The sequence below is a fragment of the Haemorhous mexicanus genome, chromosome 14, assembly GCF_027477595.1.
Source record: "Haemorhous mexicanus isolate bHaeMex1 chromosome 14, bHaeMex1.pri, whole genome shotgun sequence".
NCBI lineage: Eukaryota > Metazoa > Chordata > Aves > Passeriformes > Fringillidae > Haemorhous > Haemorhous mexicanus.
Genome location: NC_082354.1, coordinates 2,136,286 through 2,156,505, shown reverse-complemented (window position 1 = coordinate 2,156,505; position 20,220 = coordinate 2,136,286). Strand labels below are relative to the sequence as shown.

Sequence of the window (20,220 nt, the reverse complement as noted above, 5' to 3'; positions counted from 1 at the left end):
TCCTAAACCATAGTTAGGATTCCTTAGATAGCAAAACATAAACAGGGAAAGGCTTTGGGTGTTTTTTATGCATATCTGCTCTGGGCAATAAAAGCAACTGAGAGGCACAGTCTGGGTTGGGTTAGTGGGACTGCAAGGCCTGTCACATATTTCTTGTTCCTGCTTGTTCGGGTAGCAACTGGGTGCCTGAAATGCCACATTTTGGGAGAAACATGCCATAAATGAAGTCCCAAGCAGCAGCACTGAGCCTCCTCCTCAGGCCTGCCCTGACTGAACACCTTGCCAAGCCATGAGTTCATTACCCACAGGATGTTCTTCATGTCTCTCCCAGAAATGACAGAGCCCCAAGGAACATATCTTATAAATAACCCCTGAAAAACACCCTGCAGCCATGTTGTGGGAGTTTTTTGTTCTCTCAGCCTCCACAGGGCACAGTTATTTCACCAGGGCTGGGCTGAAATAGGTACAGGATCATGCCCATGAGAGCAGAGCCAGGGTGGGAGAAACGAGCTCCAGACACCGAACTCGGCTCCAGGGGCCCCTCCAGAGTTCAGGGCTCCAACAATTCCCAGTGCCACCTCCCTGGAATTAAATGAATGGAGAGATGGTGCTGTTGATGAAGAATCCCATTATTGCAGAGATGAAGAAGTGCTTGGACAATGCTCTCAGGCACAGAGCGAGATTGTTGGGATGCCTATGCAGCGCCAGGAGTTGGACATTGTGAGGTCCCTTCCAACTCTACAACTTCATTAATTTCTAAACTCAGAGTGCAAAAGCCAGCAAACAACTGCAGTAAAGTGTAAAATATCCACTTTTGAGAGATGGGATCCGAGGGAAGGAACATTCAGGATCCAAAAAGGAAATGTTGGTGTTAAAAGTCTGAAGCAGCCTATGCAATGCAAAGTTCAAAGAATGGGTCAGAGAGGGGAATGCACTGGCTGAAATCCTGGCTCTGGGCAGGCTCCCTTTGATACCATCTCCTGTGCAAAGGTTTTGGTGCTTCAGTCTGAACTAGAATGGAAAATCAACAGCCGAGGAGGAAAAACACAGCTGCTCTGTTGAGCAGGGCATGTCAGCTGGGGCTGCTCTGCAGACAACGTGCTGGGAGGAAGATCTGTAAGGGAGGAGCCAGTTGAAGAAACAAATAATATTTATATGCCCCGCCTGTAGAGCTGGAAATAAAACCTCCTTTCCAGTAAGAAACTGAGCCCAGCCCTCGCGGCCCCACCTGCTCCTGGGGAGGGCTGGCGCTATAAAGGGCTGCGGGCAGCGAGCAGAGCTCACAGCGACCCGGGGCTCTCCGGGGAATCCTCTGCTCCCGGGGGACCATGGCGAAGCGGGTGGCCGTGGTGCTGGCTGGCTGCGGGGTTTTCGATGGCAGCGAGATCCACGAGGCGTCGGCGGTGCTGGTGCATCTCAGCCGGGAGGGGGCTCAGGTAAGAGGCACCGGCAGGGTCCTGCCCGGGCTCCTTTTCCCGGCTCTGCTCCTCATCCTCTTCCCTCCTTGTTTCTGAGACAAACTCCCCAAAAGGCAAGCAGCGGTGCCTGGAGTCACTGGGAGTGGTGTGGAGAGCCAGAGTTTGGGTTGGCGCGGGGCTCTGCATCCAAATCCCCAAGAGACTTTCCTGAATGCCTTGTCTCTTAGCTTCTCGCTTCACATCCCCTTTTCTCTCCAACTACTTCTGTTTAAAAGATAGTTTGGGCTGTTTGAAATTAATCTTTTTAAAACATTCAAAGAGTAGAAGTGAAAATAGAATCAGAGACTCCCAGAATGATTTGGGTTGGGAAGAACTTTGAAGCTCATCCATTCCCATCCCCTGCTATGGGCAGGGACACCTCCCACTGTCCCAGGCTGCTCCAAAGCCTGTCCAGCCTGGCCTGGGACACTTCCAGGGATGAGAGAACAGACAGGGGTTCGTGAGTTAAACTTGAGTGGTAAAAAAGGTGCAGCTGCTCTAAAAGTCGGGAGAGCCGCTCCGTGAGACTGGGGAAGGAGGGAGGGAGGAAAAGCAAGCCTCTGGAGCATCTCACTCAGCTGTGAACCACGCACGGGTCTGGGTCGGAGCCGTTCCCCTGGGAATGGGAATTGCTGTGTGGAACACGGAGGCACAGGGGTGACCTTCCCATGCCAGCCCCCGCAATTCCAAACCATTCCGACCCTGCCCTCGCTGTTGGCTCCAGGATGAGACTTGGCCAGAAGTTTTCTCCACTGTGTGTAATTTTACCTTTTCCTCTCCTGGAGCTGCTGCAGTCCTTCCCTCCTGCCATATCCCAGCCCAGCAGGCTCGAAGCCCGTCCCTCCCTCATGCCTGGATCGGCAGGGGCCTCTAGTGGAGGAAACTCGAGCGTCATTTCAATCCCTCCTTTTCTAAGGAAGCAGAACAGCGTAGAATGGAATATTTCAGCTGCAAGGGAGCAGAGCTCAGTACCTCCCTCTCCACGAGAAGCTGCCACTAGGTTGCCTCTCAGCTTCTTTGTCTCCCACCTAGATAATTCCAAAGTCCTCGGCTGCTCCTCACAGGACATTCCTTCCTTCCAGGTGTTCCTTAAATTGTGGGGCCCAGAATTGCACAGGTGGGACAATCCCAAAATCTGTTCACCACCCTCCACTCTTAATTTCTGCATATGAGCTTGAAAATGCTAAAGGAAGGGAAACAATTTCCAGAAAAACACTCTGGCTTTGGGAAAACAGTTGGTAGGGAGAGGAAACTCCAAGTCCTGTGGGAGATGGGGTGGGACAGCAGCTCTCTGGGTGATCACCCAGCAAGAGGGATTTAATGGGATATGGATGGACTCTTCAGCCCCGCAGACAAGCAGTTCTTAAACTACTGAAAGCTTCCTTCCTCCCTTCTCTCCTTCCTCCATGCCAGCTCTTTCCCAAGAAAGCCCCTCAGCATTCCCACTCACTGCCTGTGCCTTTCTCACGTTTCTCCATTGTTCCTGAAGGATAACAGCCCTCTCCCCTCACTCCAGGCTGAGGTTTATGCTCCCAACATCCCCCAGATGCACGTGGTGGACCACTTGAAGGGGCAGCCCACGCCGGAGCAGCGCAATGTCCTGGTGGAAAGTGCCAGGATAGCCAGAGGCAACATCAAGGACCTGGCTACGCTGGATGTCAAGGGGCTGGATGCCCTCATCATCCCAGGTGGGACTGTCTGGGGTCTGCCTGCCCACAGCTTAGATACTCCATTGGTCTGGAAGGCCGTGGGATGGAGAGGGACAGGCTGGAGCAGGGCTTGGAAGGAGAGCTAATTTTAGTTCTTTTCTTGATTCTGGACCAATGCTGCCAACCATCCAATCCACTTGAGCATTCCACCACACCACACCTGGCAAAAATCCTGCCCTGGATATAATCTCCAGCTAAACTGTTTCTCTTTCCTCAGGTGGCTTTGGGGTGGCAAAAAACCTGAGCACTTGGGCCACGCAGGGCAAGAACTGCAGCATCTCCAAAGAGGTGGAGGGTGTCCTGAGGGCATTCCACACTGCCCACAAACCCATCGGGCTGTGCTGCATCTCCCCAGTGCTGGCAGCCAAAATCTTCCCGGGCTGTGAGGTGACCGTGGGACATGACACGGAGTGTGAGCAGTGAGTGACTGGGGGGGGGTTGGTGACAGTCACACTGGGGTCCCCCCAAAGTCCCCAGGGATCCTGGACAGGTGGTGGAAGCTCACAGGGAGCTGAATGCTATTGCTAAGAACTCAGCTCTGCTGCCTCCAGTGAGGCCTTCAGCACCTCCAGCCTTTTTGGGGACTGAACAGGGAAAAGCAGAAGCTCTGCAAGACTGATTTTATCACTTCTCAGCACAGCAGAAGGAATGATGTAACACCTGATCTGTTTGCATTTTTTTGTGTGACTTGTTTCCACAACTCTGATGGCTTTGAATAAGACTTTAAATTAATTGAAATGTAATTTATTATTTTAAATTAATTATTTACCTCCCTGATGTCTCACAGACCCAGGGTAGGAAAAGCCTTTGCTGACTCTAAGCTAAGCAGATCCAAGGCAGGAGCAGGATGGTTACCCAAGGCTTGGAGTGGGAAGAGAGGGAGTGAGTGAAACTGTCTTCAGTCCTACAGGGAAGCTGTGACCAGATTCTCCCAAGGGCAGGCAAGGAATGTTGATGGCTTTTGCTAGGAAGGAGTTTTTTCACTTGGAGGAAGTTGGTGGAAAAAACCCATCCTAAACATAAATCTAATTGTTACCCAGGGAAGCTGTGGCTGCTCCATCCCTAGCAGTGTCCAAGGCTAGGCTGGGCAGAGCATGGAGCAGCCTGGGATAGTGGAAGGTGTCCCTGCCCATGGCAGGGGTGGCACTGGGTGGACTTTGAGGACCCTTTTCACCCAAATCTTCCCAGGCCCCTGTTAACATGAGCACTGGAGTGGGCAGAATTAGGTAGTGGAACATCCACTAGTAGTAGGTAGCGGACACAGGTCTCATTTTGGCTTTACTTCAGATGTTTAACTCATTTGAACAGGAGGTTTTCCTGTTGTATAGTCCTGGAGAAACTCCTCGAGCAGGAGATTTGGATCCTACTGAGCAGGTTTTATGCAGTGACCACCAAATCTTCCCTTTGGCCCTTCCCCAAGCACAGCGTGTAGGAGATTCCCCACTCCAGGTTTTCCTTCCCTGTTCCCTTGCAGGTGGCCTTATGCCAAGACTGCTGAGGCCATGAAGGAGCTGGGCTGCAGGCACGTGAACAGCCAGGTCACCGAGGCCCACGTGGACGCCAGGAACCGGCTGGTGAGCACCAGCGCCTTCATGTGCAACGCCCCCATGCACCAGGTGCACGACGGCATCGGGAGCATGGTCAGGGAAGTGCTCCGGCTGGCCTGAGCTCCCCCAGGCATCCAGCTCCTCTGCGTGGATCCTGTCCTTCCCCTCACACAGCAACAGCCAAAGTGACACTCAGTGGCTCTGCTCCAGAGCTCTGATGGCAGCTGAGGAGGGACAATCCTGGAGGTGCTGTGCTCTGCCAAGGACACGTCGCTCTCTGGCAGGAGCTGGGCTGGGAGCTGCTGTGGGATCGTGGGATGGGGTGAGTTGGGAGGGACCTTAAAGCTCATCTTGTGCCAGCCTCCTTTAATGGGCAAGGACCCCTTTCAGTATCCCAGGCTGCTCCAAGCTGGTCTTGGACACTTCCAGGGATCCAGGTGCAGCCACAGCTTCTCTGTGCACCCTGTGCCAGGGCCTCCCCACCCTGCCAGGGAGGAATTCCCTCCCAAAATCCCACCTATCCCTGCCACAGGCTCCCACAGGGCCCAGGGTCAGCTGCTCCCCAACCCCTCCCTCAGAGCAGTGAATTGTGGCCAAAGGAAGGAACCCAGCTCTGCTACCAAATAAAACCTGATGCTTCTTCTGAATTCTGAACCATGCTTCTGACTCTGCCTTTCCCTCTGGATCAGGACAAGCTCTGGGTCAGTTGGGAAAATGATACAGAAAGAAATCCCCAGCACCAGCCCCACCTTGTTCTGCTGGGATTTGTCAGAACCCAGACTGGAGCAGGAATGTGACACTGGTGAGAGCAGGACCAGCCCCGTGTCACCGGCCAGCTCTGGTGGGAAGAGGTGAAATTCTTCTCCTGCATTAACAGAGAATTCCAGGTTGGAAGGATGTCAAGGCTCAGCTGATTCAACCTTTCTTGGTAAAAATGCTGTCTAGAGAAGATGTCCCAGCAGCCTGTCCTGATGGATCCCAAAGTGCCCAAACTCAGGGAATCCTCCACTTCTGACAGCTGATTGTTTCATGGTGAAAAACTGTCCTATGGTTCCCATTCAGAATCTCCCCGGGAGTGTCCTGTACAGATTATCCCTTGTCCTTTCCATGATTCCTCATAAAAAGGGAGTTTCCTTCTCCTTTGTAGCCACCCTTCAAATACCAAACATGGTGACAAGATCTCCCCTAAATCTCAGTTTCCCAAGGCTGAACAAGCTCAGGTCTCTCAGCCTTTCCTGGGAACTTCCCAGGCTTTGGATCATCTTTGTGGCCTCTCGATCCTCTCCAGCCTGGCCACATCTTTTTTTGGCAAAGTGGGGATCAAAACTCTTTCCACAACTCTGATGACTTAAAAATAAGATTTTATTTGACACCCAATCCCATCTGCAGCCTCTGAGCATCCCAGCAAGCACAGAGCCCTCAGCAGCAGCACTGGGAATTTCCTTCTGCAAAGATTTTCTTAGCCATGTGAACTGAACACAAGGTAAATTGCAGCAGTTTATTTTTATTTTGAGTTGAAAGAATGCCCTAGAAAAGGGGGGAAAGGATAATCCCATAAAATAGGTTCTAAAAAAGTGGTTCCTGCAAATATGTCATAAAGAGTTCACTGCAGGGCCCAAACCAAGCCATAAACCCAAACCAGATCTACACTGAGCAACAGATTGACACTGTCTGGTTTTGAGTCATCTCTTTACCAAACTGAATTGCTTGGACCCATTTTTTTAGTCAGAAAAGGATCTAAATTTGGTCCCAAAAATGTGATTTGTGTATTTAAAGCAGTGTCAACATCATAACCAGCAACCATGTTGCTGCCTGTAAACAGAGTGGTGCAAATTGCTCCCAAACACCTTTAAAACTTAAAAATATTCTACACAAAAAACTTCTAACAGAACTGACCTGTATTTTCTGCTGCCTCCAAAGAAATCAAGACACCACAAAAGTGAGGCTCCCATTCCCTAAGGAACGTACACAAGTGCCAAGGAATAAATCCCACTGGGCTTCAGTACAGGCCAGTCTTCTTCATGATCCTCAGGAATTCCTGCTCGCTCACTTGCCCATCCCCATCCCCATCTGCCTTATCAATCATCTCCTGAAAGAGATTTGGGGTCAGCATTCAGATCTGGGGTTTCCTGGGAATCACTGGATTCATTCAGAATTCCAGCCACTCTTTAGCTGTGCTGGAGGGGACAGTGTTGGCTCAAGCTCAGACAAAATATTTCCTGAAATCTGTTTTGCTGGGTGTATTTATAGAGAAATCTGACCAGGAAATATTATAGGAAAAGTCCTGGGGGAAACCAATTGCTTGGAGCAGAGTCATTCCTTTGACATCACTGCTACTGCACAGAGCTGCAACTGGATGATCCCATTCCTACATCCATGGGCTCAACCCACCCTCAACTTCAAAATCCACAGATTCTAGGAATTCCTCCTTTCCTACCAGCACAGAGGGGACCTTCCTCCCAGCTCCAGCACAAAGACCCCAAATGCACTAGGTCCAAACCTGCAGCTCTTCATCAGTGAGGTTCTCCCCCAGCACTTTGGCCACACGTTTGAGGTTTTGGAAAGAGATTTTTCCAGTCTCATCATCATCAAAGAGTTTGAAAGCTTTGAGAATCTCCTCTTTGGAATCTTTTTCGGCCTTAAGGAAGAAAGAGCAAGTTTAAGGTAAAACAGGAGTGCTTGTGTTGTAGGTGACACTCAAAATAAAGTTATAAAAGATCTGATAGACTGAAAAACCCTTGGGGACAAATACAGGAGCCCAGCCAGCAGGAATTACACATAAAATTCAGACAGAGACAGAAACACAACCAGAATTCCAGAATTTCAGGGATTTTTTTTCTGTCCTTGCCAGCCAGATATCTTTGGGATTTCACTATCACGGTCTTCTGCTATTAAATGCCTGGATTTTGAAAAGATTTTTCAAACCAGAGATTTAATCTGTAAATTAGAATTCAAGGGAAGAGAACACCCCCATGCCAGACATCAACCCTCCAAAAGCTTCCTGCAGGCCTGAGCTGGTTTCCATCTGTGAGAAAAACTTTTTTCCCTTTTTTCAAACACAAAATTCACCTCTGCTTGTTAAAGAAACCTGTTAATGATATCAAGATTTTAATTTTTCCCTGAAAAATGAGAGAATCCAGGATAGGGATTACCCCAACTTTTATACATTTAATTGTTAGGATTAAAATATATAGTGCTTTAATCTCCCTGTAAACCCAGAAGGAGATAAAGGCTCCTGATCCACCTTCAAAATTCCCTTTGTCTGGACCTGTGAAACATCCATACCATTCTCTGTGACATCACTGCCAGGAAGTCACTGAAGCTGATTTTTCCTTTCCCTTCCTTATCGATGTCTGAGATAATTTTCTTGATCTCTTCTTTCTTAGGTTCAAACCCCAGGGCCCTCATGGCCACCTGGAAGGACAAAATAAGTCATAAATCCTACAAAATTGTCACCAAAAGCACAGGAAAGGGAGAAAAAGTGTCCAAAATTCTGTGTCCCCCAGAAAACAGGGGCAGGCTGAGAGTGAGGCTTCTCTGCACTCACATCAGGATGCAGAAAACAGAGATCGAAACATTCCTGTTCTGGAATTGTCCCTCAGCTAATCCAGGAATTTCCTACATACACTCTCACCATCTTTAACTGGTCAACCACAGGAAACTTAAATAAGTTTGTTTTTCATTCTAGTGATAAAAATCTTGTTGGGAAAATGTTTTCCTCCTTTGATAAAGGGCCAGATAATAGCAACAATAACAATAATAACCAAGCATAAAATCCTCAACAAGAGGGGGACCACCACCACCACCTTTTTAATGGGCACAACCCCTTTGTTTGATGTTTTATGCACAGAGAAGGAGTTGGGACACAAAGCACAGAATTATACATGAATTTTGGGCAGCCTGGGCCTAAACACACTGCATAAGAGCAGTAAAGAGCTGCAGTTAAAGCCTTTCACACACCAGGTGTTCTACTGGAGGGAGGAGGGGGAAACCCAGGAAATTCCTGTGCTTCTTGAGGTTATTTGAGCATTTATGGCCCTGTTCCCTTATAACCTCAGTGACCTCCAGCCCCAGGGAAATCCCGACCTTCAGCTCCTTGACATCGATGCTGCCGCTGCCGTCGGTGTCGAAGAGCTCGAAAGCGTCGCGGATCTCCCACTGCTGCTCCTCCGGCAGCTCCAGCTTGGGATTCGCCTTCTCCCTCTGCGCCGCGGCTCCCAGCGATGGCTTCTTAAAGCCGCAGGCCTCGGCACGGTACAGCGGGGTCGGGGGGGAACGGGGGACTCAGCCCTGGCACTGCCCCTGAGCCCCCGGAAAAACCCTGATCCCCGTCATGGCCCCTGAGCCCCCTCAGTGCTCCTGAAACCCCGGAAAAACCCTGATCTCCGTCATGGCCCCTGAGCCCCCTCAGTGCTCCTGAGCCCCCGGAAAAACCCTGATCTCCGTCACGGCCCCTGAGCCCCCTCAGTGCTCCTGAGCCCCCGGAAAAACCCTGATCTCCGTCACGGCCCCTGAGCCCCCTCAGTGCTCCTGAGCCCCCGGAAAAACCCTGATCTCCTTCATGGCCCCTGAGCCCCCTCAGTGCTCCTGAGTCCCCGGAAAAACCCTGATCCCCATCATGGCCCCTGAGCCCCCTCAGTGCTCCTGAAACCCCGGAAAAACCCTGATCCCCGTCACGGCCCCTGAGCCCCCTCAGTGCTCCTGAAACCCCGGAAAAACCCTGATCCCCGTCACGGCCCCTGAGCCCCCTCAGTGCTCCTGAAACCCCGGAAAAACCCTGATCCCCGTCATGGCCCCTGAACCCCCTCAGTGCTCCTGAGCCCCCGGAAAAACCCTGATCCCCGTCACGGCCCCTGAGCCCTCATCAGTGCTCCTGAAACCCCGGAAAAATCCTGATCCCCATCATGGCCCCTGAGCCCTCATCATGGCCCCTGAGCCCCCTCACAGCCCCTGAGCCCTCATCATGGCCCCTGAGCCCTCATCATGGCCCCTGAGCCCCCATCACGGCCCCTGAGCCCCCATCACGGCCCCTGAGCCCACTCACAGCCCCCGAGCCCCATCATGGCCCCTGAGCCCCCTCACAACCCCTGAGCCCCATCATGGCTCCTGAGCCCCCTGAGCGCCCTCCCTGCCCATGAGCCCCCTCACAGTTCTGGAGCCCCCTCCCAGCTTGTGAGTCTCCTCAGCCCCCCTCAGTGCCCTCACAGCGCCTTCGCCGTCCCTTTAGCGTCCCTGACCGCTCCTGAGCCCCTCACGGCCGCGCCCCGCCCTCACCATCCCGCCGGCTTCACGCCTAGCAGCCTCAATATCGCGCCCTCCCATTGGCTGTCGCCCCCACGCCGCTGCTATGGCAACTCGCACTCCTATTGGCTGGCGTGTTGGCGGAGCCAAAGGTGAATGAGCGTGTGAGAGAATCTCCTCCTTCCTTCAACGCGATTGGTCGGAGTATAGAGGGGTTAGACCAATCAACGAGCAGGAGAGGGCTGGCGCGATGCTCGCCCCAGGAAAAGAGGCGGGACAAGGGTAAGTGGGGCGTGGTCTTGGCGGAAGCGCGGTGCTGATTGGTAGAGCACAGGCAGGGGGCGTGGCCGGGGTGTGGCCGGGGCGCCCTGCGGGAGGCGGCGGCCAGAGGGGTCCGAGAGGGTCCGGTGGCCGGGAAAGGTGCTGGGAACGGCGGGGAGCGGGCTGGGGCTGCGGGACGGGGCCTGGGATCCGTGAGGAGGGCCCTGGGGGCATGTGGAAGGGTCCTGGGGGCTGTGGGGAAGGCCCTAAAGGCCATGGGGAGGAGGATGGGGGAGCTCTGGGATAGGGCTGAAGGAGCTGAGGGGGAGCTGGAGATGCAGCAGTTCCTAAAGTGCATTCTGGAGAGGGATGAGGTGCTGAGGGACAGGGGGTGGAAGAGGGGGATCACCCTGTGCCCCTGCTGTAAACCAGCTCGGTGCTCCAGCTCTTCTCGTGTTTTTCTTTGGAATTTCGGAGGGGTTTCCGAAAAATCAGAACCGAAGAGCCAGGCCAGCACCTGTAGTTGCTGATTTAGTTTGGAAGAGCAGGGAGCATTAACTCTCTCTCTTCATCCTTCTTCAGCATAATGGCTTCAAAGTTTCATTTCTGTGACTAGAAAAGTGTTATTTTATTGGGAATAAAAAGTATTCTCCCTTTTTCCAAGGATTCTGGTGGACAGTGCCTCACCCAAGCCATGGCCACACGCCTCAGATCGGTGAGTTGGGGCCTCAGATGGTGCTTGGGGAAGCTTTGTCTTGCAGAAACGAATTCATAATTATTCCGCACATCACTAGGGAAGACATGAGGCTGATCCTGCATTAATGATAATTCTGGGGAGAAAACATGATTTTCCAAGGTATTATTTGGGTAGGTTGAATTCATACCTTAAAATCAATATAGACATGTAGCTTGGCTTGCCATAAATATTATGCAGTGCAATATCAAATTATAGAGAGTTTATAATAAAATTATATATAATTGTGGCTGCCCCTGGATCCCTGGAAGTGTCCAAGGCCAGGCTGGATGGGGCTTGGAGCACCCTAGAGTAGTGGAAGAGTCCCTGTGGAAGGTGGAATAAAATGAGCTTTAAAATCCCTCCCGACCCAAACCAGTCTGTGATTCTGGGATTCCTTTGCAGCCTCTGCAGTGCCCTGGGGCTCAGAGGCAGAGGGCAGCATTCTGCTGCACTAAAACTTCTTTTCAAGCACATCTCAGAGCAGTTCAGGTGCTCTTGGCTCCTGGAGAGTGCACGGCCATCAGGGAATGCCAAAACAGTGTGGGGTGGGAGAGACCTAATGGGAAAGGGTGCAGGGAGAAGGGAAATGTCAGTGCAAGGGAGCAGCTGCCTTTGAGGAGAGGCCGAAACAGTTTCTGTCCCCTCGGCAGCCCTCCCCCCTCTGACTGAATCCACTCATCCTCTCCAAACCACATCTGTTTGTTGGCTGGGGACTCCAAACCTCCCTGGGCAGCTGTGCCAAGGCTTGGCCCCTCTTTCAGTGAAGGAATGTCCCCAGTGCCACCCTGTCCCTCCCTCCAGCCTGAGGCCATTCCCTCTCCTCCTGTCCCTGTTCCCTGGAGCACAGCCCGTCCCCCCGGCTGTCCCCTCCTGGCAGGAGCTGTGCAGAGCCAGAAGGGCCCCCTGAGCCTCCTTTGCTCCAGGCTGAGCCCCTTCCCAGCTCCCTCTCCAGGCTGAGCCCCTTCCCAGCTGCTCCTCACAGGAGCTCCAGACCTTGATCAGAGTCTCCATTGCATGGCCCATCCCAAATAACTGCTGCAGCTTTGATGTAGCTTCTCTTGTGGCTCACCCAACTCTTGGCAGCAGAACCTTTGTTTGAGGATGTGGCCTTTAAAGAGTTGTGAACAATCACTGTCTTTGTGTGGCTCCCTCAGAGCTCTCTGCAGAGGTGGGGGTTGTGTTACAACCAGGAGTAAAACTCTCTCCAGCCAGCACAGAGCATGCTTTGTGTAACAGCTCCCTCGGACTCAGGGCCTGGATGTTCTGTGCTGGCAGTGAGGTCCTTGATCTCAGTCCAGTCAGACAAGTGGCCAGACTGAACTCTGTTAATTAGTGACTCCAATCACTGATTTACAAAGCTTAAAGAAAAAGAAAGGAAGAACTAATGGCCCAAAAGGACAGCCGGTGCCTTTACCTGGCTGCTTTCTTGGCTCTGAGTGTCACAGGTTCTGATCATGGTGATGGTTTTAATATTCTGAGTTAGCTGTGGCAGGAGGCTGAAGCAAATCACAGAATCATCCCGGACTGGTCTGGGTTGGGAGGGACCTTAAAGCTCCTCCAGATCCACCCCTGCTGTGGCAGGGACACCTCCCACTGTCCCAGGGTGCTCCAGCCTGGCCTTGGCACTGCCAGGGATCCAGGGGCAGCCACAGCAGCTCTGGGCACCTGTGCCAGGCCCTCCCCACCCTCCCAGGGAACAATTCCTTCCCAATATCCCAATATCCCAATATCCCATCCATCCCTGCCCCCTGGCAGTGGGAAGCTGTTCCCTGTGTCCTGCCTCTCTGTGCTCTTGTAAATCATCTCTCTCCATCTTGCAGGCTCCCTTCAAATTCTGTTTGCTTTGCAAACAGAATTTGCAAGCAGAGTTCATGGGGGCCAATCTTCTTTTCCTTCTCTCCTCCTTGAGCCTCTTGGTTGTGAGCATGAGGCAGAGTCCTTCCAAAATCCCAAAATCAGAGTGTCTGCACTCAGAACTCCCTGGGACAGCACAGACCTTTGATGTCTGAGTCTCCTCTGGTGGAGCTGCTGGTTAGAATTGCAGCTCACTGAGCCCCAGGGAAGCTCAGGCCAGTGTGCTGGGTGTGCCTGTGTGTCAGGGAGGTTCTCCCTGTCCTGACCTGTCCCTGTCCCTGTCCCTGTCCCTGCAGGCTGGCAGGAGCTGCACTGTGATCGGGGGCTCAGGGTTCCTGGGGCAGCACATGGTGGAGCAGCTGCTGGCCAAGGGCTACAGCGTCAACGTCTTCGACATCCAGCAGAGCTTTGAGAGTGAGCAGGTGACCTTCTTCCTGGGAGACCTGTGTGACAAGGAGGTGAGGAAGGACTGCCTGCAAGTAACAGGGGCAAATGCAAGCCTTGCACTTTCCTTCCTCTGAAGGAAACAGATCTGGTGTCTGATGTCTGGATTCTGCTGGTAGCTGGAAAGAGCAGGACTGCTTTCTGCCTGGTGCCTTGCATTACTGCTAGCTGAGATTTCCAGGGTAATTACAGCCCTTGGGCTAATTGCAGGGGGCTTTCCCAGCTCTTCTCAGCTCCATGAGAGTGGCACAACTCATACTCCCAACAGTCAGGGCAGGATGAGTGGGAGCCTTGGCCAAGGCCTCTGTGAGCCATGTGGGAGATGACTCTGGGACAGTCACCTGCAGTCAGCCAGTGCCATGGGGAGCTTTAAACCTGCTGCTTCCTCAGGGACCCAGCTCCAGGGAGTCCTGAGCCTTGTACCTGCACCTGGGGATTGCAGGGAGCACAGCCTGGCCAGCCTCCAGCTCTGGGAAATCTCCCAGGATTTCTTTGGGAAGAAGAGAGGATGTGGTGTGTGCTGAGGGCCGGACACTGTGGAGATCCTGGATGCTACTCCCATTCCAGCTGCCCACCCTTATGGAGGAACATGAGTTGAAATGCAGCTGTTTCCATGAAAAAAGAGCTGGCTTATTTCCCTGCTGTTATTTTTTCCTGATATCCACCATGGTTGTTGCTCCATTCCCTTCTCCCCTGTGTTTCCTGCAGGCTCTGCTGCCAGCCCTGCAAGGAGTGTCCGTGGTGTTCCACTGTGCCTCACCAGCCCCTTCCAGTGACAACAGGGAGCTGTTCTACAAGGTGAATTTTATGGGAACCAAGGCAGTCATTGAAGCCTGCAAAGAAGCTGGAGTGCAGGTAAAGCTGGAAAAGCCCTGGAGACCAGGAGGGGCTGATGGACTTTGTAACATTGGCAGCACAGGCCAGGGTCAGACTTGTCTGAGAGGGGGACAAAGGGCTCTGTGATACTGAATTCCCACTTGGCCCAAGAAAACCAGTGGAAGAGAGACTCTGGGTCTCCTGCTTAGTGTGAACTCAATCCCTGTTTGCCACAGAAAACCACATTGTGATTGGAATGGAAAAGCTTCCATTAAAATCTGTCCTGCCTGGGAGTCACCCTGGGAGAACAGCACCTCGCAAGTGGTTTCTTTCCTGCTCTCATGAGGGGACAGCCCGGAGATGGCTTTTCCAGCAGTGGGAATATTCATGGCATCAATTCCCTCCCTGAATTCCTCACCATGGAATGAGGAGGAACACACTTGTGCCATAATCTCAGTGCCATTTGGTTTAGAAAGTCAATTGCCCACGAAAGGAAGAGCCTGAGGAAGCCAGCCTGGAATTGGAGACTGAATTTTCTCCTTAAGTTACTTTGATATCCCATAAGTTTTCATTGAAATTAATTTATTTCATTTATTTTAAATTTATTTATTATATTCATTTAATTTATTTTCATTTCATTTATTTCATTTAAGTCAGCAAACAAAAACATCTAAGGTTTCTTTTTTTGTTTAATCCACTGTGATCTGTTATTGCCAAGATGAGCAAATCTTTCTTTAAAACACTGGGGGTGTGTTAAGTGTTCCAAGCCTCAGATTTTCCTGGAGATGTTTCCCCTGGATTGACTGCCTTGGGGCTTTGTTGGAATGTTTTAATGTCCTTTAGGCAGGCACAGAATGAATTAAAAAGGGGGAGTTGTCTTACCTGCAGTTTCTATCAATCTTCGGTTAGACAGGTTATTTTCTGTAGGATCAGTTGGTTAAATATTATTATCATCTTTACTCAGCCTTTGTAAATAATGACCTTTTTATTTTAAGCTTTAAACAATTCTTTTCTCCCCTATCTCTTGCAGAAATTGGTGTTAACCAGCAGTGCCAGTGTAGTTTTTGAGGGCACAGACATAAAAAATGGCTCGGAAGATCTCCCCTATGCACAAAAACCTATTGATTACTACACAGAGACCAAGATCCTGCAGGAAAAGGTATTTGCCAACGGTTAAATTGTTTTTTTGGGATGTATTTACTTAATAAAAAGAGAATAAAATCAAGCTGTGGCATGAATTGCCACAGAGGTTGAATGAAATGCTGTGTGACACTGCAGAGGTAGTTCCAGAGCTGCCAGAGGTGTCAGTGCCATGGAAGAGGCACAGGATAATCACAGTTCTCACCTGCCAAGCTTTGGTTTAATCCCAGTTCTCACCTGCCAAGCTTTGATTTAACAGCAGTCAGGGGAGGTTTTTGTCCTCTCTGCTGCTTTTCCTGATTTGCAGCCTGAATTTGGAGTTGGAATGCGAAAAAGGCACTGAGTAAGGAGGAGAGGAGGTGGGAGTGTGGCCTGAGCTAAGGGGCACAGGCCATTACTGAAAATATTCATGTTAAAAAAAGATCTCCAAACATCTGAGAGTTCACTGCTTTGGACACTTGCACAGCACCAATGTCTGCTCTTGTCATGTTCTTACTGCAGCAGCATCTGTGGTTTAAATATGGGATAACAGTGTTTTCAATCAAAGGCAGCCGGCCTTTTCTGGATCCTTCTTCCATGGCTTGCATTCAGCTGTGGGAAGAATCTGTGCTTTTTGTGCCAGAAGAATTGAGAGTCCCTTCCATGCTGATGCTGACAGTGTGAGAGGCTGGAAGGAATTTCCTCCACAAGAGCTTCATTAATTTTAATTGTGCAAACATCTGTTCCTTCCCCAGCACTTTGCAGTAACTGATAAAGGGGAAGCTGAGGAGCAGCAATCAGGGGTAGCCCCAGTGCTGCTGATTATGGCTTTGTTTTGGGGGAAGCTCAAAGGATTTTGTCTCTGCCTCCTCCATAGAAGTCCCAGCAGCTGCTGGAAATGAAAACACATTGCTTAGGAACTCCCAGGAGAGTGAAATCTGCTCCAGAGCTGCTGAATGTGCTGCTGGAGCTCCAGGGAGGTGGGATCAACCCCTCCTGGGAGCGATCCAGGAGGGCTGGGGTGGGTACAGCTGCTGGGAGGGACAGAAATGGAATTCCTGAGTGTCCTCTGCTCCAGGTCTTGCACAGGGTTCATGGAGTGGAGGAGCTTGGAAAGCTCCTCTGGCTTCTGGGGTGTTCGAAGAGAGAAGCAAAGCCTTCCCTTCCTTTGTCAATTTATTAAGTGCTCAGCCATAAAAACTGGTTTGTGTCTGGTTTTCTTATCAAGGAGAATTGGGAAAAGGGATGGGAACAAAGGAAGGATCACTTGGAAAGACAAGAGGGGGTAATAATTCTTCCACTGGTTCTTCCCAAGGAGATGAGGAGCCCCCAGGCCCTTCAGTGATGATTGTGGGATGTTGGGACTCTGGGTGCTGAGAGTTTCAGACTTTCTGTGCTGCCAGGCACTGACCTCCAGGAGAACACTGCACTGACCTGAGGCCGTTCAGGAGCTTCCAAAATGGAATGACAGGGCTGGGATTGTGGGGTTTGAATAGACGTGTGGGATATCACAGGGTGGGAAACTTAGAGCTTAAGGGTTTAGAATGTAGCAATATATATAAAACAAGATGGAGGTTTTAGGGTGGAGGCTGCTCCTTCTCCACCTTCTCCTCTATGGGTTTGGGTGGTTTTGTGTAATTGGATAAAAAAGTCCCCATTGCAGGGCATGGGTAGTTGGTTATTGGGTTAAAAGTAACAATAATTTAGGTGTCATTTCTTAATTGGACAGTTTAGCCTTAAAAGGCCTTGTAGAGAGAGAGATGGGGCTCCATTTTCAGTTTGTTAGAGTGAAGTGCTGTAGAACTCAGGGTTTGTGAGACTGTAACAGAGATGAGAACTAAAAATGATCTCAATCATTTCTCAACAAGAAATACTATCTCCCACATTTAATCCCAACCCTGGCAGAAAAAAAGTTAAGACTCCACTGTGGGATGCATTGCTGAGCTCTGCTTTCCTTCTTTATTTTCTCCTCTTTCCCTACAGGAGGTGCTCAGTGCAAATGACCCAGACAACAATTTCCTCACCACTGCAATCCGTCCCCATGGAATATTTGGTCCCAGAGACCCTCAGCTGGTTCCCATCCTCATCCACGCAGCTCGGAGTGGCAAAATGAAGTTCATCATTGGGTGAGCAAGGCCCAGGCATTTCAGAGCTGGGGCAAAATCATTGCTGGATCTACAAAGCCCTTTTGGAAGGGAACAAAAGGAAATTAGTTGTGTTGTTTCTTTTATTTTTCACTTTCCAGTTTTTTTTTTCCTTAAAAATCCTGTATCAGGGGCTCACTCCCTGCCATAGTGAGTGTCCATAATGCCAAAGGAATATCCATGAGGAAAGCTGGCATGGCTTGAGCTGTTAAAGAGCTGTGCCATTAATGTGAGACAGCTCAGATTACTTGCTGTTAATTTATACCACTTGTGGTGTTTGAGGTTCTGGCAATTAAAATCCCTATTAAGTACGAAACACTGAAAATATGACCTGAAACTGCAGCACCAGAGAGTGGGAGAAGGGGAAACTTGGGATGAATTTATCCTGGTGGAAGTCCTTCCTTTTGCCTCAAGCAGATTCTCAGCCCAGCTTGCCTTGGGGCTAAATTCCTTTTCTGTGTGTAGGGATGGAAAGAACTTGGTGGATTTCACCTACGTGGAGAACGTGGTGCATGGGCACATCCTGGCTGCAGAAAAGCTGCACAAAGGCTCTCCCCTGTGTGGGAAGGTGAGAGGGGAGGGGGAAGGGAAAGGGAAAAGGGGAAGGGGAAGGGGAAGGGGAAGGGGAAGGGGAAGGGGAAGGGGAAGGGGAAGGGGAAGGGGAAGGGGAAGGGGAAGGGGAAGGGGAAGGGGAAGGGGAAGGGGAAGGGATCCCCAGCCTCTGCTGTGGGATCCATGCTGATTCCTGAGAACCCTGGACATCATCCTGCAGGCCAGCAGCTCCAGGTTTTCCATCTGTGGTGAGCATTGAGTGCAGCCACCTGGGCTGAGCTGGATGGATATCCTGGAATTTCCTGCTCTAAAACTCCTTGGGAAGGGCAATCCAGGCAGAACTGGGGGCAGCCAGGAGGCACACATGGAAACACAGCAGCTTCTGGGACACAGTTCAGAACAGGAGGAGCTTTTCCAGCTTTTCCTGGTCCTGCTGTGCTCTGGGCACACTGGGGTGTTTTAAGCTGTCTGCTCTGTGCTCTGTCAGCCAGTTTGGTTGACATTTATGAGGAATCCTGGCCTCTGGAGTGCTGGAAGTAGCTGGTTTTCTTGGGAAAGCAGAGATTCCCCCCTCTTCACACAGAGATGGGCAGTGCAAAGCAGTTTGTCAGGATGGTGTGTGCTCTGGCCCAGGTCAGGGCTGTCATGTGCTCACGTGAGCAGGAGAGGGGCCAGCACAGAGCCAAATCTGGGAAATCCACCATGATTTTAACCCCTGGTTTCTCCTCTCCCTGTCTTCCAGGCCTTTCACATCACCAACGATGAACCAATTCCCTTCTGGACGTTCATGTCCCGTATCCTGACGGGCCTGGACTACGACCCTCCCAAGTACCACATTCCCTACTGGCTGGCCTATTACCTGGCCCTGCTGCTGGCCCTGCTGCTGGCCCTGCTCAGGCCCCTGGTGACCATCAAGGCCACCTTCACACCCATGAGGGTGGCCCTGGCTGGCACCTTCCACTACTACAGCTGTGAGAGGGCCAAGAGGGCCATGGGCTACAGCCCCGTGGTCAGCCTGGACGAGGCCATTGCCAGGACTGTGCAGAGCTACCCCGGCCTGCGCCGGGCCAGGGCCTGACACCTGCCTGGAGCCTCTGCTGCCTGGGTGCCATCAGTTCTGACAGCTTCACATGCAGCACATGGCACCAGTTCCCAGGAAAGAGGAGTTTTCCTGAAGTCTCTACTCCTCCTCCTCCTCCTCGCCATTCCATGTGAGAGCTGTGCTGACAGTTTGTTTCTTGGATGTGATTTCTTGTTTGGAAACAGCTGCTGAACTCTCTGGGCTGTGAATAAACACCCTGCTGTGCCCTCTTCAATCCAGAGCAGGCACACCAGCATTCCTGCTCCCCTCCCTCCACCCTTGTCCCGTGTTTTGTTGCTCTGGTGACAGCAGCCACCCTTCCTAGAGCTGTCAGCTGGGTCACAAACACTTCCTGGGGCTGGCTCCCCTCTGCACTTTGGCTTTGCTCTCCACAAGAGAGCCCCGTGCCAGAAAGGACTTCTGCCACCATCTCTGACTCATTACAGCTCTTCTGGTTTTCCTTCCATGATCAGGGGATGGTTTGGCCTCTCCCTGAGGCAGCAGAAGGAGCCCACAAGGAGTGTGTTGCTTTGTCCATGCAGGATTTATTTCTGTTCCAAATGAACCCAAGTAAATCACACAGAGCTGACTTTGCAGCTTTGTGTCCCATCTCTGAGGGGGCAGATCCCCCTCTCAGCACAGACAGGATGTCTCTTTTGGGGCAGAGACCTTTGGGAGCTGCCTGGCAGCAGTCCCAGCACTGTTCTGCAGATCTGCAGTGCTGGGAAGATCCTGCAGCACCAAGCTGCTCCTCCCTGCCCTGTCAGTGCTGCTCACGGGGATTTTTGGTGCTCTGACCGTTTAGTCCATGAAAAAACCTCTTTTCCACAAGGAAATGGATACAAAGCAACAGTCCCCAAGCTATTTCCTCTGACTTGTATGTTAAATGTTCTTTGCCCTCTAATCTCTCTAAGCACTTCAGTTCTGGTTTGGTTTTAAATGAGGGGTTTAGGTTCGAGCTGGAGTTTTGCCCTGTGCAAATTCGTGGATCCCTGGGAGTTCTGGTGTTTCAAATTTCAGAAGGATGGGAAGCACCTCAGTCACAGAATTATGGAATCCCAGGATGGTCTGGGTTGGGAGGCACCTTAAAGCTCATTCCATTCCACCCCCAGGGACACCTTCCACTGTCCCAGGCTGCTCCAAGCCCCATCCAACCTGGCCTGGACACTTCCAGGGATCCAAGGGCAGCCACAACCTCCTTAACCTCAATGTGCTGCTATAGTCTGATTAAATGTCTGATTTAATGGGTTTTATTTGAA

The 20,220-nt window shown here is 51.3% G+C and overlaps 3 protein-coding genes across 9 annotated transcripts; 2 read left to right on the top strand and 1 right to left on the bottom strand.

Annotated features, from left to right (window-relative positions):
• Positions 1 to 1,223: 1,223 nt before the first annotated feature.
• LOC132333698 (putative glutamine amidotransferase-like class 1 domain-containing protein 3B, mitochondrial) lies at positions 1,224 to 5,367 on the top strand. Its single transcript, XM_059859051.1, has 4 exons — positions 1,224 to 1,436; positions 2,974 to 3,145; positions 3,384 to 3,585; positions 4,641 to 5,367. The coding sequence occupies exons 1-4, from the start codon at positions 1,329 to 1,331 to the stop codon at positions 4,831 to 4,833; spliced, it is 675 nt and encodes a 224-aa protein (XP_059715034.1). The 5' UTR covers positions 1,224 to 1,328; the 3' UTR covers positions 4,834 to 5,367.
• A 488-nt stretch (positions 5,368 to 5,855) lies between these two features.
• Positions 5,856 to 10,320, bottom strand: CETN2 (centrin 2). 4 transcript variants are annotated; one of them, XM_059859048.1, is made up of 6 exons: positions 9,988 to 10,320; positions 8,800 to 8,958; positions 7,999 to 8,127; positions 7,214 to 7,351; positions 6,610 to 6,668; positions 5,856 to 6,240 (listed from the first exon to the last, which is right to left on the bottom strand). In XM_059859048.1, exons 1-6 carry the CDS (start codon positions 10,033 to 10,035, stop codon positions 5,868 to 5,870), a joined length of 906 nt encoding a protein of 301 aa, XP_059715031.1. In that variant the 5' UTR covers positions 10,036 to 10,320; the 3' UTR covers positions 5,856 to 5,867. The 4 variants fall into 4 exon arrangements, 3 of the variants coding, with proteins under 3 accessions (XP_059715031.1, XP_059715033.1, XP_059715032.1); XR_009488234.1 differs by having other exon boundaries at positions 6,198 to 6,240; positions 6,610 to 6,802; XM_059859050.1 differs by having other exon boundaries at positions 6,058 to 6,802.
• On the top strand, positions 10,296 to 20,220 carry NSDHL (NAD(P) dependent steroid dehydrogenase-like). 4 transcript variants are annotated; one of them, XM_059859044.1, is made up of 8 exons: positions 10,296 to 10,374; positions 10,880 to 10,930; positions 13,102 to 13,263; positions 13,958 to 14,104; positions 15,096 to 15,224; positions 17,168 to 17,310; positions 17,794 to 17,896; positions 18,623 to 20,220. In XM_059859044.1, the coding sequence occupies exons 2-8, from the start codon at positions 10,910 to 10,912 to the stop codon at positions 18,956 to 18,958; spliced, it is 1,041 nt and encodes a 346-aa protein (XP_059715027.1). In that variant the 5' UTR covers positions 10,296 to 10,374; positions 10,880 to 10,909; the 3' UTR covers positions 18,959 to 20,220. The 4 variants fall into 4 exon arrangements, with proteins under 4 accessions (XP_059715027.1, XP_059715026.1, XP_059715030.1 ...); XM_059859043.1 differs by lacking the exon at positions 10,296 to 10,374 and adding an exon at positions 11,010 to 11,082; XM_059859047.1 differs by lacking the exon at positions 10,296 to 10,374 and adding an exon at positions 11,010 to 11,086 and having other exon boundaries at positions 10,910 to 10,930; positions 13,110 to 13,263.